This window comes from Babylonia areolata, chromosome 28 (genome assembly GCF_041734735.1).
Source record: "Babylonia areolata isolate BAREFJ2019XMU chromosome 28, ASM4173473v1, whole genome shotgun sequence".
Classification (NCBI taxonomy): Eukaryota; Metazoa; Mollusca; class Gastropoda; order Neogastropoda; family Buccinidae; genus Babylonia; species Babylonia areolata.
The window spans coordinates 23,412,045-23,428,074 of NC_134903.1; the positions used below are offsets into that span (position 1 = coordinate 23,412,045).

Below are 16,030 nucleotides of genomic sequence, written 5' to 3' on the forward strand. Positions count from 1 at the left end.
ACCTCAAAGACTGGGCTTTGGACGGAGTGGGAAGGGAGATAAGAAGGAGGGGGGGGGGGGGCGAAGGGATGGGGAGGGAAGGGAACAGAGTGCAGGTGGTGGTGGTGGTGGGGGGGGGGGGGTGACACTGCTGGCACACTGTAACAATAGCAAGTGAGTTTTTTCTTCCAATGACTTCAACAGTCTTTTATACCCATGATGTGACTCCTTTCTTTGCTCGACTTGCCATGTTACTCAAACTGTGTACGAGGGTGTAGGGTGTAGGGGGCTCTGGATAGAGGTAGTACCTTTGATGTCTGGCAGCTGTGCTCCTTCGGGAGCAGACGGGCATCACTAGTCCTCATCCATCTCCTAAAGCTCTCACGTGTTGGCTCCAAGCGCCACACCCTGGTACACCGCCTCAGCTGGCGGGCTAAACCACGTGAGGGGGTGGTGTTGACACTGCACCACTAGGGGGCGGAAGAGCTGCACAGCCAGCCAACGGCTAGGGCGGAAGGGCTTCCAGCAAGCTCAACGACTAAGTGTCCGGGGTCAAGGCGACCACCCAGGTATTGGGTGACCTCGGCTGTGACCAACGACCTGGAGAGGGATGGGCTCCGCCAGGCCACTCAGCCCAAGACACACCATGATGATGACAACCCCCACTCATTCCATACCGGATCGGTCGCCGCCCGGGTCACCAAGGACCGCGTCTTCTGCTGCACACCTGGGCAGAGGCGAAAAATATGCTACTGGTAACACCTCAGCAAAAATCAGAGGCAGAGACAACATCGTGATTGGCACATGGAACGTCAGAACTCTCCGTGCAGCAGGAAAAATCAAAGAACTGACATACGAGATGGAACGATACAACTGGAACATCATAGGGCTTTGTGAAGTACGCTTGAAGAACATTAAAGATCTCACAACTGAAGAAGGCCACAAACTGTACTACAGTGGCAAAGAAGACCGCCACGAGCATGGGGTAGGCTTCCTCGTCCTCAAGAACATCACAAACTGCATCTTGGGATGTCGCCCAGTTTCAAGCCGCATCATCACCATTCGGCTCAAAGCCTCACCATTCAACAACACGATCATACAGGCGTACGCACCTACCTCTGACTACGAGGACAGCGAGGTTGAGGCATTCTACGACCAACTACAAGACATCGTGAACCAAGCACCACGGAAGGACATACTTGTGGTGCAGGGCGACTGGAACGCAAAGGTTGGAGCAGACGCACAGCCAAACTGGCAAGGCAACTGCGGTCCTTTCTGCAATGAGGCATCCAACGACAGAGGTCTCAGATTGTTGGAGTTTGCCAGATACAATGACCTCATATTGGCAAACACACTTGGAGCGCACAAAAAATCCAGAAGATGGACCTGGCAAAGCCCTGGCGGAGACTACAACAACCAGATCGACTACATCCTGGTGAAGAAACGCTTTCGGTCCTGCATCAACATCGCCAGGACCAGAAGTTTCCCAGGGGCAGACGTGGGCAGCGACCACAACCTGGTCATGATGTCCTTCCGACTCCGCCTCAAGAAGATCGCAAAGCAAGGTACCACATGAATGAGATTCGACCTCGAGAAACTGAAAGACCCAGAGGTTGCAGAATCTTTCAAAGCCATGATTGGAGGAAAATTCGCCGCACTGACCACCTTGCAGGACGAAGAGGTGAACATCGACAGAGAAACAACTGCATTTAACACTGCAGTGACTGAGACTGCCAAAGAAGTTCTGGGCACAAAACGACCAGTGAAGAAGCCCTGGGTCACCCCTGACATCCTCGAACTATGCGATAAACGAAGAGCACTGAAGAACAAGAAAGGCACCCCTGAAGGAACAAACAAATACAGGACCGCCAACAACAAGGTCAAATCCAGCATGAGAAAAGCAAAAGAAAACTGGATAGAACAACAGTGCTCAGAGATTGAAGACAACCTGCAAAAGAACAACTCAAAAAGAGCGTACGCAACTGTCAAAAACTTGACAACAACCAAGCAAGGACGAGTCAGCACCATCCAGGACAAATCAGGGAAATGCCTCATTGAAGAAAAAGACATCCTACAGCGATGGACTGAATATTGCTCCGAGTTGTACAACCATGACACCAAAGGTGACACTTCAGTTCTGAACTGTCCCCCATCAACCAACAACGACAGCCAGCCAATTCTTCGGGAAGAAGTAGAGGCAGCAGTGAAGACACTGAAAGCAGGGAAGTCAGCTGGCGTCGACAACATTCCCGCCGAACTGATTCAAGCTGGAGGCGAAGCGGTGATTGATGCCCTCACCACCATCTGTAATAAGATCCTGCAGACGGGAGAGTGGCCAACCACCTGGACACAATCATTGGTCATCACAATCCCCAAGAAGGGCAATCTACAACAGTGCAAAAACTACCGCACTATCAGCCTAATCAGCCACCCCAGCAAGGTCATGCTAAAGGTCCTTCTCAACCGACTGAAGCCGCAAGCAGAAATGATCATCGCCGAAGAGCAGGCCGGCTTCAGAGCAGGGAGAAGCACAACAGAACAAATCTTCAACCTGCACTTGCTGTGCGAGAAATATCTCCAGCACCAAAGAGACCTCTACCACGTCTTCATTGACTTCAAGAAGGCGTTCGACAGGGTATGGCACGCTGCCTTATGGGCCACCATGCACAAATTCAACATCAGTGAAGACATCATCCAAGCCATACAGAACCTATACGAAAGAGCAACCAGTGCAGTCCTCTTCAATGGTAGCACGGGTAACTGGTTTAGAACCACGGTCGGAGTCAGACAGGGCTGTCTACTCTCTCCCACTCTCTTCAACCTCTTTCTTGAAAGGATCATGACTGACGCTCTGGAAGATCATGTGGGAACTGTCAGCATTGGAGGCAGAGTCATCACCAACCTGCGCTTTGCCGATGACATTGATGGCCTGGCAGGAGAAGAGAAAGAACTCGAAGAACTCGTGCACAAACTTGACAAGACATCATCAGCCTACGGCATGGAGATCAGTGCTGAGAAGACCAAGGTTATGACCAACAACAGCCAAGGCGTAACGTCCAACTTGCACGTAAATGGTGAAAAACTGGAAGAAGTCTCCTCCTTCAAATACTTGGGTGCCATTGTGTCAGACGAGGGTTCGAAACCAGAGGTCCTGTCCAGAATCGCGCAGACTACTGCCGCACTGAGTCGATTGAAGACTATATGGAAGGACAAAAAGATCTCCCTCTCGTCCAAAATCAGACTAATGCGCTCCATCATCTTCTCAATATTTCTATATGCTTGCGAATCCTGGACCCTCACTGCAGAACTCCAGAGAAGAATCCAGACCCTGGAAATGAGATGCTTCCGCAAGATCCTGAACATTACATACAAAGACCACATCACAAATGAGGAAGTGAAAAGAAGAGTCCAAAACGCCATTGGCCCATTCAAAGACCTGCTAACCACAGTGAAGGAACGCAAGCTCCGCTGGTATGGACACGTCACACGATCAGACGGCCTAGCCAAGACCATCCTGCAGGGTACCGTACAAGGAAGGAGGAAGAGAGGCAGACAGAGAAAGCGGTGGGAGGACAACATCAAAGAGTGGACGGGCCTGCCATTTGCCACAACTCAAAGGGCCGCTGAGGACCGAGGCAGGTGGCGCGAGCTGACCAGGCAGTCATCCATGGTGCCCCAACGACCCACCCACGGGTCAAGGGATAGATGATGAGATGATGATGATGTACGAAGAAAAGACTTGAGGAAATAATCGTTTGTAAATGCTTATACATATCAACAATTGTCAGCTTAGTCTGGCCATAAAACCACCTGTCTTCTTCCGAGATAACATATACAGTTCGATTTCTTTATCAAACCAAGTCTCTTAACAAACACAGAGAGAGAGAGAGACAGACTGACAGACAGACAGAGAGAGAGAGAGAGACAGAGACAGAGACAGAGAGACGTAGACAGAGACACAGAGAACAAACAACAAAAACCCCGTAACTCGTCCAAACCAGCTATATCCCCACACATCTGTATGCTGTCAATGTGGAGGTGTGCAGCCTGTGGCACTGAAGTGCATTCAGTACCTATTACACTGCTGCCCCTCCACGTCAACTTGAGCCGACCCTTCACCCAGTCAGCCACAGTTGAAAAGGGCGATTGGAGGTGACGCCTTGGTGGGGCTGGGAGGGGGGGAAGGGTGGGGAAGGGAGGGGCCGTGAGGAAATCAATCTGCTACTAGTTCTCATCCCATTTCTGCCAACATTAAACCCCCCCCCCCCCCCCCCCCCCACTCTTCCCCCTCCCGCCTGGTTCCTGGAAAAGAACACTTTTGCCTGTTAGTTCGGCGGGCGGCCCTTCACGTCAGTAAACAACGCGTGTGTGTGTGTGTGTGTGCCGTGGAAGCTGCAATACGTAGCCCAGAAATGAGTGTGTGGTGGAGCAGGGGGATGAGGTGCAGGGTAATGTGTGTGTGGGGGTGGGGGGGGGGAAGTGGGGGGGCTCATGTAGGCTACGTTTATGTGTATTTGATTGTGCTTTTATATCTGTGAAACTGCATGTTTCTTGCATATGTTATGCATGTGTGTGTGTGTGTGTGTGTGTGTGTATGTGTGAATGTGTGTCTGCATGTTTTACATTTATTTGCTTTATTTATCATCATTGCTGTCTTTTTTGTGCGCTTAGAGTTGACTTCACTAAGATTTTGCCCCTTATAAATATTATTAGTATGTTTATGTATTTATCTCTTTAAAAAAAAAAAATTTTAATCTTTTTTTTCTCAGGCATCTGCTTGGCAGATGTGGTGTAGCGTATATGGATTAACCGAACGCAATGACGCCTCCTTGAGCAACTGATACTTATACTGAAACAACAACTTCCGGACGTGTCGTCGCTGATGAGAAATGGATACTTGTGACTGAGTCCATGGGCACACCATAGCACACACGTGTACACTTCACGTCGAAAACATGCCGCACGACACACACACCATACTTATCGGACCAAGGTCATCCCTCGCCACAGCGCTCTTTCTGTCAAAACAACCCTATGACCTTGACTCCCGGTCACCAACATGGCGGCAAAGGCCGGGGCTTGGCGATGATGCAACAAGTTGGATAACCCGCTGACAGTTTTCTGGCTCACTGATGAACGCGGGCTGAAGAAGATTTCTGTACTACACGATTCGTTGTGTTCGGTTCTATGCGAAGGAGAGGAGGGGGGGAGGGGAGGGGGGATCGTCAAGTCATTGGTGAAGGGGGTAGGGTGGGTTGGTGGGGGTGGAGGTGGACGCGTAGCAAAACATGTTGACCCCAACGTGATTTCCGTGACTGGTTAGGATCCGGTTCAGATGAGTCACTGGTATGGCCACCATGTTTGGTCCTGTGCTGTGTAGTCGACTGTTGCAACGTTTTCTTGATACTGATCAAGCTGTTTGTTGTTGTTTTTTTCTCAGTGGAGGCGAACACTGCTTGCAAGGACCTTGAAGTTTGTGTGTGTGTGTGTGTACAGGGAGGGTGAGGGGGTGGGGAGGGGTTAAGTCTGTTTCGGACCAAAACGTTGGAACTCAAATAAACTCAAATAAAGTGGATGAAAGTATTTTCTCAGGGAAATAAGTAGAGAACCGTCGGCTTTCTGTTCCTACTTGATATTATCATCGGTTGTTTTGTTGTTGTTGTTTTTTGTTTTTTGTTGTTTTTTTGTTTCGTTTTTTTAAGAGTTAAGGTGTATAAATTGCTTGATTCCCCATTCACAACAAATGGGGGGTGCCCAGTGTTCGCTATTCCAGTCGAACCAAAACAGAAACAGGTTGGCTGGCCCATTGCTCACAGTCGGAAATGCGATTTGTTGCAGAAACCATGGCAATATCCACCTTTCTTCCCCTCCACTCCATTGATTAACTGGTGCAAGTCCACGCCTTGTGAACAGTACTCGTTCCGTCATGAGGGGGAAATGTGGATGTTGCCGAAACCATTGCATTTATTATCAGTGAACAGTGGACAGCCCACGTCAGCGATGTTAATCAGTAGTTTTAAACGTCCAAGCAAAGTATATAAACGTGTCCATTCAAGTTGGAACCCCTCACTACCAATACTGACTTATAGCTTGAACTCTTCTCAACAAAATGCTTGCTACTTTCACAGACAAAGGCCTGCTGGAAAAAATGGCATACGACAAAGACTGCCGAAAATCATGTCGTTTATCAATTGTTAAAATTTATTTTCGATGATATCAGAATTAACTTCGCCGTTTTCACATTAACAGCAATGGACACAACTATGTGTTGTGGTTTCCGCTCATCACAATTTTATTTCTAGGTCATTCTGATGGTGTTTCTTTCTCAGTGTCTGAAAACCGCAACGGAATTGAACCGAACGTGTACGGTGGGAAAACGTACAATCGCATTTCCACAAATGGATGACGCGGGCCTCCGACATAGGATATCCGAATTAACCGGACACACATCTTGTGTCAGAATCCGATTCTTGATAAAAATCTCCACTACGGATCTGTAAGACAGTCAACGCATTTCAAATCATTGCCAATATAACGAAATAAGTGCATTTTAAACTCCTTTTTATTTTATGTACCGAGGTCAATATAAAAATACAAGTAGCATTGCAAAACTGAAACGAATAAACAAAAAACGAAACCAAACAACAACAAAAATCTTGGAACAAAGCTGACTGCGAAAACAACAACAAGAACTACGCAGGTTAAATACACTGTCGCATCCGCCAATTAGGTGCAAAGTGTTGACTGTTTTTACGCATCTGTCGTCAGCTGCGTGTGGACCTTTGTGTGTGGACCCACGTCAGTCTTTAGCAGCATATGACTGACACACGCGGGATGTGACACGTGTGAACGACACTGACAGACACCCCCTCCCTCTCCCACCCCACCTCACCCGGCCCTCACCTGTCCTGTTCCCTACCCACCCCCTTCACCCTCCCACATACACACACACACACACACACACAGGTACGACATTAATGCCGCATGTGGTTCATCATTATTGGCGTTATTTATTTATTTATTGTTTACATAAATTACAACAACAACAACAGTTACTGTTGCGACTACTACTACTACTACTTCTACTACTACTACTACTTCATTTAGAAGCTGAGCTTTCAGTGTTTGCACGCACGCGTTTCCATGTTGGTTAGATCGTCAGCTCCAAAAGTTCAAAGTGCACCAGTTCTCTCCCTGAGCAGTGTGATCAAAATGCGCAGATGTTGGCCCAAAAAATGCCGTGGAAGACCATCACTTACAGTGGTCACCAGAAGTTAAGGACTGTTTGGGAAACTTGCAGTTTTCTTCTTTGAGGCATGGTGAAATTAACGATGCTGAATTTCCAGCAAACAGTTGTATACAGCCAGTGTTATGAGCACTTCATCAGAAACATTCTCGCATGTACGTGCACTTCTATTTTATACGACGAAAAACCACAGTTATCCTCTCTCTCTCTCTCTCTCTCTCACTCTCTCTCTCTTATTGAAAATTTTAGACAAGAATGGCTTTTGAAAGTGCAGACCAGCGAACGTTTTTCAATGTATCGACTTTTCAAAACTGTTCATCAGTATGATACATACATAAACGGCATCACAATATGAAAGAAAAGTTTAGAGACTGTTTGATTAGATTTCGGTTTAGAATAAATGAACTTGCAATCAATATGCGATACCAAACTGTCAGTCACGATTGCCCCTTTTGTCCTGAAATACAGGAGAACGAATACCACTTTCTGTTTGCATGTGCGGTATATCAGAGTGTAAGAGTAAAATATCTCGAAAAACCGTTACACAATATAGCACAACCTGATGTAGGTAATATATTATCAGTGGAAAACATCGAACATAACAGAAAGCTGACCATGTACATCTACTATGCCTTGAAACACCGTGAAGAACTCTTGGATACCTTGTAAAGACGTGTCTGTGAACACCCATCTACGTTGTGTGTGTGTGTGTGTGTGTGTGTGTGTCGATGCCCTTCACAATTAAAATATTTGTCGCTGTCATTGTCATTGTTATTGTCATTCTCTCTCTTTCTCCATATATGTATCTCTCTCTCTCTCTCTCTCTCTCTCTCTCTCTATATATATATATATATATATATATATATATTTATATCAACAAAACAAAACAAAAAATCCCAGGCTGAACAATTGTAAATTATTGGACTTTTCAAACGCATACAATTTATCAAGCTGTTTATTGTGCACGTGTGCGGGAAAGAGACGTTATAGTGCATTCAACGACTGAGAAGCCAGTGGCAGATTAGAGATTATGCAGCCTATATAACTTAAATTTGTATCTAGATTTTTTTTAAGCCCAACTTTTTGTGAAATCAGGTCTGCTTTGATGCAATGGTCCCTATCTTTGTGTAACCCCTGTAGTGACGTCTCAGGACCGATGACGTCAGAGCACTTCAGAGCCCCACCCGAACACAAAGTGCTTCAAGATGCTGGGCTGTTTTGCCCCCTGACAGATGCTGACGAATGTTGGTCAGTGAAGTGCTGTTGCCTGGAAATGACATCGAGGTTACAGGTCAGGATGTCAGTTACCCGTCTTTATTTGGGCAAGTTCCTTTTCGGACTGCGTTATTGTTTTCTTTTATTGAGCGTTTATTGAGCGTAGTACATTACGTCAGTTATGGAGCGTAGCAAATTACTCCACGTTAGTTACCGAGCGTAGTAAATTACACCACGTCAGTTATCGAGGGTAGTAAATTACACCATGTCAATAACTGAGCATAGTAAATTAAACGCGTCAATTATTGAGCGTAGTAAATTACACGACGTCAGTTATTGAGCGTATTAAATTGCACCACATCAATTACTGAGCGTAGCTGATTACACCACGTCAGTTACTGAGCGTAGTAAATTACACCACCTCAGTCAAAGTACTTAAGAAGTGGTTCTTGCGTTTCGAATTTCCACAACACTTATTTCATCGAGGTGCTGGCCATGGGAAAAGACTAGGAAACAGCCATGCAATAACAAACATGAAATGTGTTGAAATCAATCCTTGTTGTCACCATTTCGGGTGTAATAGCCGAATGGTTAACGCGTTGGACTGTGGGTCCCGGGGTTGGAATCTCGGTGATGGCGCCTGGTGTGTAAAGGGTGGAGATTTTTCCGATCTTCAAGGTCAACATATGTGCAGACCTGCTAGTGCCTGAACCCCCTTCGTGTGTATACGCACGCAGAAGATCAAATGCGCACGTTAAAGATCCTGTAATCTATGTCAGCGTTCGGTGGGTTATGGAAACAAGAACATACCCAGCATGCACACCCCCGAAAACGGAGTATGGCTGCCTACATGGCGGGGTAGATAAACAAAAACATACACGTAAAATGTTACATGTCTGTCTGAGTGTGTATGCGTGCGTGCCTGAAATGTGATTGAATGACACAGGAAATGAATGATGAGCGCCCAGTGGCAGTCGTCAGACGGCTCTACCCGGGCAGACAGCCTGTTGTGCAAATGATCCCGTGTTTGTAAAGCGCTTAGAGCTTGGTCTCCAACCGAGGATAGGCGCTATATAAGTATCCATATCAATTAATATCATATCATTTCTTTCTTTTATGTCATAAAACAACAACAACAACAACAACAACAAAAACTCACCTATAAGTGTTGAGAGCCAAAGAAGAGGGCTAGACCTATTTCTACAAAAAGAAAAAAACCCTAACAGTTCAGTTCTACGTATGTTTTACAAATGGACAGCATGGAGTTTTTAAGTAGGACTGCTTTGATGCCATAGTTCCTAATTTTATGCGAACCCCGTAGTAAATTACGTCATTTTTCAGGCCCGATGACGTCAATACACGGCAAAAGCTACGGGGTCACCCATCTCCGAACACGCTCCTTCGGGACAGGTCTTTTGTGAAGGAGGCAAGGCGTGTGTCAGTGGACTGACCACAGAAGGCTTAGTGGCCTGTAGAACTAACGTTAGCCCTTCACGAATTAAAGGTTCATGGGAACAACAGGTTTGGCTTTTCTCGTTAAACGAAAGGCGGGAAAAGGTACAAGAGTACGTTAATTTTGAAGTTACGATGGGATTGAAATTTAGTAATGAACCCTTAAATGTTGTGACACTTCTGTAGAAGTTTCAGATATATGGTGTGCCTATTTTTAATTGCAATTTGTGCTGTAATATGCCCACCCTCTGGTCTTTGTGATTATTGTGTACCTGAGTGGTTTACTTCTAGTTTACATGTTACTACTGTACATCTGCTCTGACAATAACATGTATGACTTAGTTACTTTTGTATGCATAAGATGCGTTTTACCATTTCACATCTAAGCATTGTATGCTTTTATGTGCACATATTTATTGACTGATTCTCGTGTAGGCTATTGTTTGTGTGTTTAATTCATTCTGTGTTTCTGAATAAGTGAATTCTGTTTCAACATTTGAAAAAAAAAAAAACCCAAATATTCTTGTGGTTCTAGAGACAAGGGTTCTCAGTTCAGAAGTGGCATGGCTTATGGATTTTGTTCAAATTATAATTTTCATTTCCTTACCTTTTTTTTTTTTTTTAGTGATGATAGATAATGTATTTGTGAGTCTGATAAGTGTCAAGACCACAAAGTGAGAATGAAAGAATGCTTCTCATATATGAATGAGAAAGTGTTTGTGTGTGTGTGTGTGTGAGTCATAGTCAAAATGTTTTGTCAGGCTCATAATAAGAGTAACCATTTGTGTGTGTGTGTGTGTGAGAGAGAGAAAGAGAGAGAGAGAGAGAGAGAGAATGTTTGTGCAGACAACCCACACACACCATCCACTTACAGCACCACAAGCAATCCATCATTCATATTTCAAATAATTTATTCACCAATAAGTTACACTACGAACTACAAAAAAACAAGACCATCTTTTTTCCACACTTCCCGTCCATGTTCCAACCACTCACAGAACATCTAGATTTAAGCTCCACAAATCGTTCTTCCAGATACTTGAACATACACACAAATAAATTACAACCACCAGCAGATAAAATGCACATCTTATAAACGACCAGACAATTGCAAGTTGTTTTTCCAAGTTCATTATATAGCCTTCAGCACTGACAGAACACAGGATATTTCATTAAGAACAGGTTAGATGAATGGCATTTCTTATCCAAAGCACTCAGAACATTTTCTCACCGTGTACTTCTCACATGTCAACTTATTTCCTTCTCAGCATACTAATCATTCAGGCACGAAGAAGATCAGCTTTCAATCAGCCAGTCTGGGAGCGGGCACAGAGTCAACTGGGCTGGGAGATATATTATGGATTCAGATTCTATGCCCAAGTTTCCAAACTCAATACACTTTGTGCTTCTTGTTTTATTTTTCAATGAAACAAACTGTCACAATTGGTTCTGATTTCATCGTAATAAATAATGATAATAAATTAATCAACAAACAACACCGTCACTTTGTGCAAAACATTCTTGTCATGCATAAAGACACAATCAGAATGGCATAGAAGTTGCAGTAACATTGCAGTACACTGAATCCATCACAAGACGCTTGGAAACTTGATGGCTGGTGAGTAGCAAGGAAAAGAAAATGTAGCACTTTCCAGCAGGTGCGGTTTTTGTGACGTAGAATGATAGATTAATGATATATCACACGGGGCTGTTTGTTTATATTAAGCTGACATTTACAACAAAAAAGGGAGGGGGCAAGGGGACGTTATGGAAAATATGATGAAAGTACTGACAACTCAATCATAAATGACATCTTGGCATGTGACTGAGATAACGTGACCATGTTTTCCTGAAAAATGAAATGTCATCATCAAACTGAAATCTGTTTCATCCTGGTCAATATATATATACCTTACTGTGTTGTACTATACTTTACACAATTTCAATTCTCAAGTTTTTGTATATAATTCATGTAATGCGCAAGTGTGGAGTAACATGTCTAGTATTATGAAAAAATTCGTTCCTCTTTCAAACTGTCATATAAATTCTTGCTTTTGTGTTTCTGAGCGACTAGCTTGCATTACTATAAAGCAAATAGGTCATGATCCATCTAAAAGAAATATTCACTTATGGAAGTGTCCATAGTTTATTTTCTCATTGATTTAACTTTTTTTTTAAAATTATTATTCATTACATATCATTAAAATTCATTTTCCTTCTTTTTCTTTTTTATTTCATTTTTACTTCTATCATTTTCTTTAATATAACAACAACAACAAAAAACCCCACTTTCTAGTTACCACAATTTGCTTCACTGACTGATGACGATGTATAAATAAATGAAAAAGCATTGTTCAACTTTTTTAAGCACCATACATCATAAGTAAGAGAAGAATATTACAATAGCAACACAATGTTAGAACTATGAGGATGACTGGGAAAAAAAATTTTCCATATAAAATGAAGGAATCTGATCAAGTTTTCAACTAAATAACATCAACTGTAACATACTTAAAAACACATGAAAAGGAGAAGGTCCATGTTTCACTGTTTGGTCTTTATATGACAGAAAACTCACAATAATAATTAAACACCACTAATAATGATAACCAAATGAAAAAAAGTGTTATGGAACAGAAATTTATGTAATCTTGAAGATACAAAGCAGGTGTGGAGGTGAGGGTGGGGGTGTCAAAACTGTTCAAAACAGATGGAGACACCAGACTCTAAAATGGACAGGCAGTCAAAATTCAAGACAAGACCAAATTAGTGAAAACATTTCATTTCAGTAAAATCTTTATATATATATATATATATATATATATATATAAAAAAAAAAGGGCAAGAAGAGGCAAACACAATTCACAACTACCTATATATGAATCTATAGATATAGGACATTTAAAGTGATCTGTGAGAAAACAAACAACACTGAGATAAGATGATCTGTGTGTAGTTCAGTCTTGGAAGATAGATCATATAGATCTACAGATAGGTTTCATACAACCACAGGATATGGAAATCACATCCATGGTTGGACACCAAAGCAGTAATGATAATAATCATAAGTCAATAAAAGGAAAGAAAGGTTGAAAAGCATGCGCCAGAGACTGATTAAAAAAGTAAATACCCACAATAAATACCCTATACATATGGTCAAGAGCTACAAGATCTAGAACTACTGGTGTTAAGAAAAGAAAAGAAAAGAAGAAAAAGACATCTCATAGACTGACCCCAAATAACACAGCATTTATAACACTGATAAACAACATCCTGAGATACACACGCACATATACACCAGAGAGATTGCATACTACTCAAACAGATCTGTGATGCAAGACTATGTGACAGGGAGGAATGACAGAGCATGGCTGAAGGGGTAGGAGTGGGGGATTCTTTCTTACAAAGTTCTATGTACTATGAAAAAATGGGAAAGATATCAATCTACACCAGTTGGTTTTGTTTTATGTTTGTTTTTTTTGGGGTGGGGTGGGGTGCGGGGTTGTAAAAGAGATCTTTTATACACAGAACTGTGTATTCCAATATAACCTGTAGACAAAATCAGTTTTTAGAAGTCAATTCCTTGGTCCTAACAAACACCGAAAACATTAAATGATCTGAAACACTGACTGAATGAGATTCTGTGTGGAGTAAAAAGATCGAGAACTGTAAATGGAACAGGCACACAGAAACAAAAATCTAATGCTCACAAAATCCCTCAAACTGAAACCTCTTACAATGCATCAGTTAAAAATAATACCAATTTTCTTTTGCAAGCACTGAATGAACTCAGATGCAGAAAATCCCTTTTTGTCCGATTCGAAATTTAGTGAGACCTGGTTGTGTATAGTTTTAACTCCATGACAACTGACAGAATGGTCCTCAGTGAAGGGCTGCCCACTGACACAGCCAGCTTACAGGTCAGGGTGTCACTTTGTGTGCACTGACACAGCCAGCTTACACGTCAGGATGTCTGTCACCGGTATTTGGGCTTCTTCCTCTTAGGACTGCTCCACTTTTGTTGAGCAAAATCATCACAGAAAGCAGACATTGCCGTCATGATCTTTTATCACCCAGGCTCATCACTTACGGGTGTTACATTTCTTTATAAAATAATCAAATGAAGCATGCATTATGCCAATCCTCCCAGAAGTTGCATAACTTTCACAGGAAAGAAACACTGTTGTCATTACTTACCATTAATGTTACTTATTAGTTATACTATTATGGCTGTAAAACATACAATGGTCCAAGGAGTGAATACAAACTACAAAGCCAAGGAAACTGGTCTGAAGGTGATCAGAATCCTGACACAAAGTGGATGATGAAGAAAAGAGAAGAATGGCAATGAAGGCAGGATGTACAACACAGTTCAAAATGGTCATCATCCACTTCCAGCACACTTTCTTCAAATCAAACTCAAGCATCATCATGAACTAATCAAGTGAATAATTCAATGCAAACAATCAGCACAATCAAACTCAAGCATCATCATGAACTAATCAAGTGAATAATTCAATGCAAACAATCAGCACAAACATCACAACAGGCTGCTATCACTTGCTGTCACAGTCACACCTGGAGTTTTGTGTGTGTGTGTGTGTGTGTGTGAGTGAGTGCCGTGAGTGTGAGTGTGTATGTGTGTGTGTGTGTTGTGCTGGGGGCTGCTGGCATTCAGCAGAGATCGTATATAGTAGGAGACCACCACCCCACCACACAAAGGAAAATAAATTAGAGTCAAACCATCTTGGAGCAGACATACACATATTCAAACCACATTCTCAAGAGTTCTACATTATGCAAAATCCAGTTCAGTACCACTCACACTGATCTCTCACCACATTATCCTCTCTAATGTGGATGGTTGCAAACTTGCATAAAACAAATTCATAAATTAGGGAGTGTGAGAACAGGGTGTGACTACACATAACCAGTATTTTGGCAGGGGACACCCCCGTCTCTTTATGTCAGTGTCCCCTGTATACATACATGCACACATGCATGCCAGCGTTGCCTACCAATAACTGAGTATTTCCAACTCTATTCCCAGTGTAATCTCCTGACCCACACATCAAGCCCCTCTATCTACCTGTTGATGACAAGACAGCAGTTCTGCTTATCCCTACTTCTGAAACTGTATAGAAGTACTTTCCATATGCCTAACCAAGGCTCCACAAATGATAGCAGCATATGCATATTTTTGCATCTTTGCCTAGCTCTGAAACTCTTTAGCAAGAAGCATGTGTGCCTACTTTTCTCCACATGCCTTACCAACAATCCAAACATCAACATACTTGACATCATCATATATTTTTGCATCTTAGTTTTTCCAAAGGAACCGGGATAGTACATTCTTCACCGAATAGTTTTGCACCAACAGTCACTCGCTCCATGTTGTCCGGTCAATCCTTCAGGGGCGTGCCCCAGAGCTGAACGTTTCCAGCAGGTCCTTCAGCAGCACCTTGACCTCGGTGATGGAGTCGGAATCCATGTTGCGGCAAAAGAGGCGCTCCACCATCTTGTCACTGATGCCATACAGCGCGGGCAGCATCAGCAGCAGGCGCGAGTAGCGCAGCACGTCAGAGGGGCAGGACCGCTGAACGTGGTCACGCAGTGAGGCCGTCACGTCAGAGTTGATGGCCTCCACCTTGCTGGCCTCCCCCAGACCCACGTGGCCTGCACACACACACACACACACAATTTAGTTCACTTCTTATTTGATTACTAATAATTTCACATCAGAAACTAATGAAAGACTTCAAATTATGGACAGTGTAACATTTATCACATATTACATATGGAACATGAACTTGTAAACAAGTCAAAGTTGTTTTTTGTTGCTGTTTTTTTTTTTTTTTTTAACAAGAATTGACGTTTAAATTTGATAATGGAATACAGCTGTGGCTATACGCTGAGGTAAAAAAAAAAAAAAGTCATACACATGAAAGCCCATCTGTAAAAGATTAAACAGTAACACACTGTAAATTATATATACTATTCATTTTATAAGCAATAAAACATTAATGTCGGTAAACCTGTATGCACAGACTCAAACACAAACAGAACAGAGTGAAGAGAGACAAAAAAGAACAAAAAGTGTGTGTCTACCGTGGTGTATGCTCATGTGTTCAGCAAGGA

At 43.0% G+C, this 16,030-nt stretch overlaps 1 protein-coding gene across 4 annotated transcripts in view; it reads right to left on the reverse strand.

Moving 5' to 3' along the window:
* Nucleotides 1–10,785: 10,785 nt before the first annotated feature.
* The window catches only part of LOC143302069 (nuclear receptor subfamily 2 group F member 1-B-like), a 34,848-nt gene continuing 29,603 nt past the window's right edge, over nucleotides 10,786–16,030 (reverse strand). For all 4 annotated transcript variants that reach the window (XM_076616576.1, XM_076616575.1, XM_076616577.1 and 1 more), the window contains exon 3: nucleotides 10,786–15,568. In XM_076616576.1, the coding sequence (XP_076472691.1) occupies nucleotides 15,303–15,568 (266 nt within the window). In that variant the 3' untranslated portion in view covers nucleotides 10,786–15,302. The remainder of the gene's footprint in view (nucleotides 15,569–16,030) is intronic.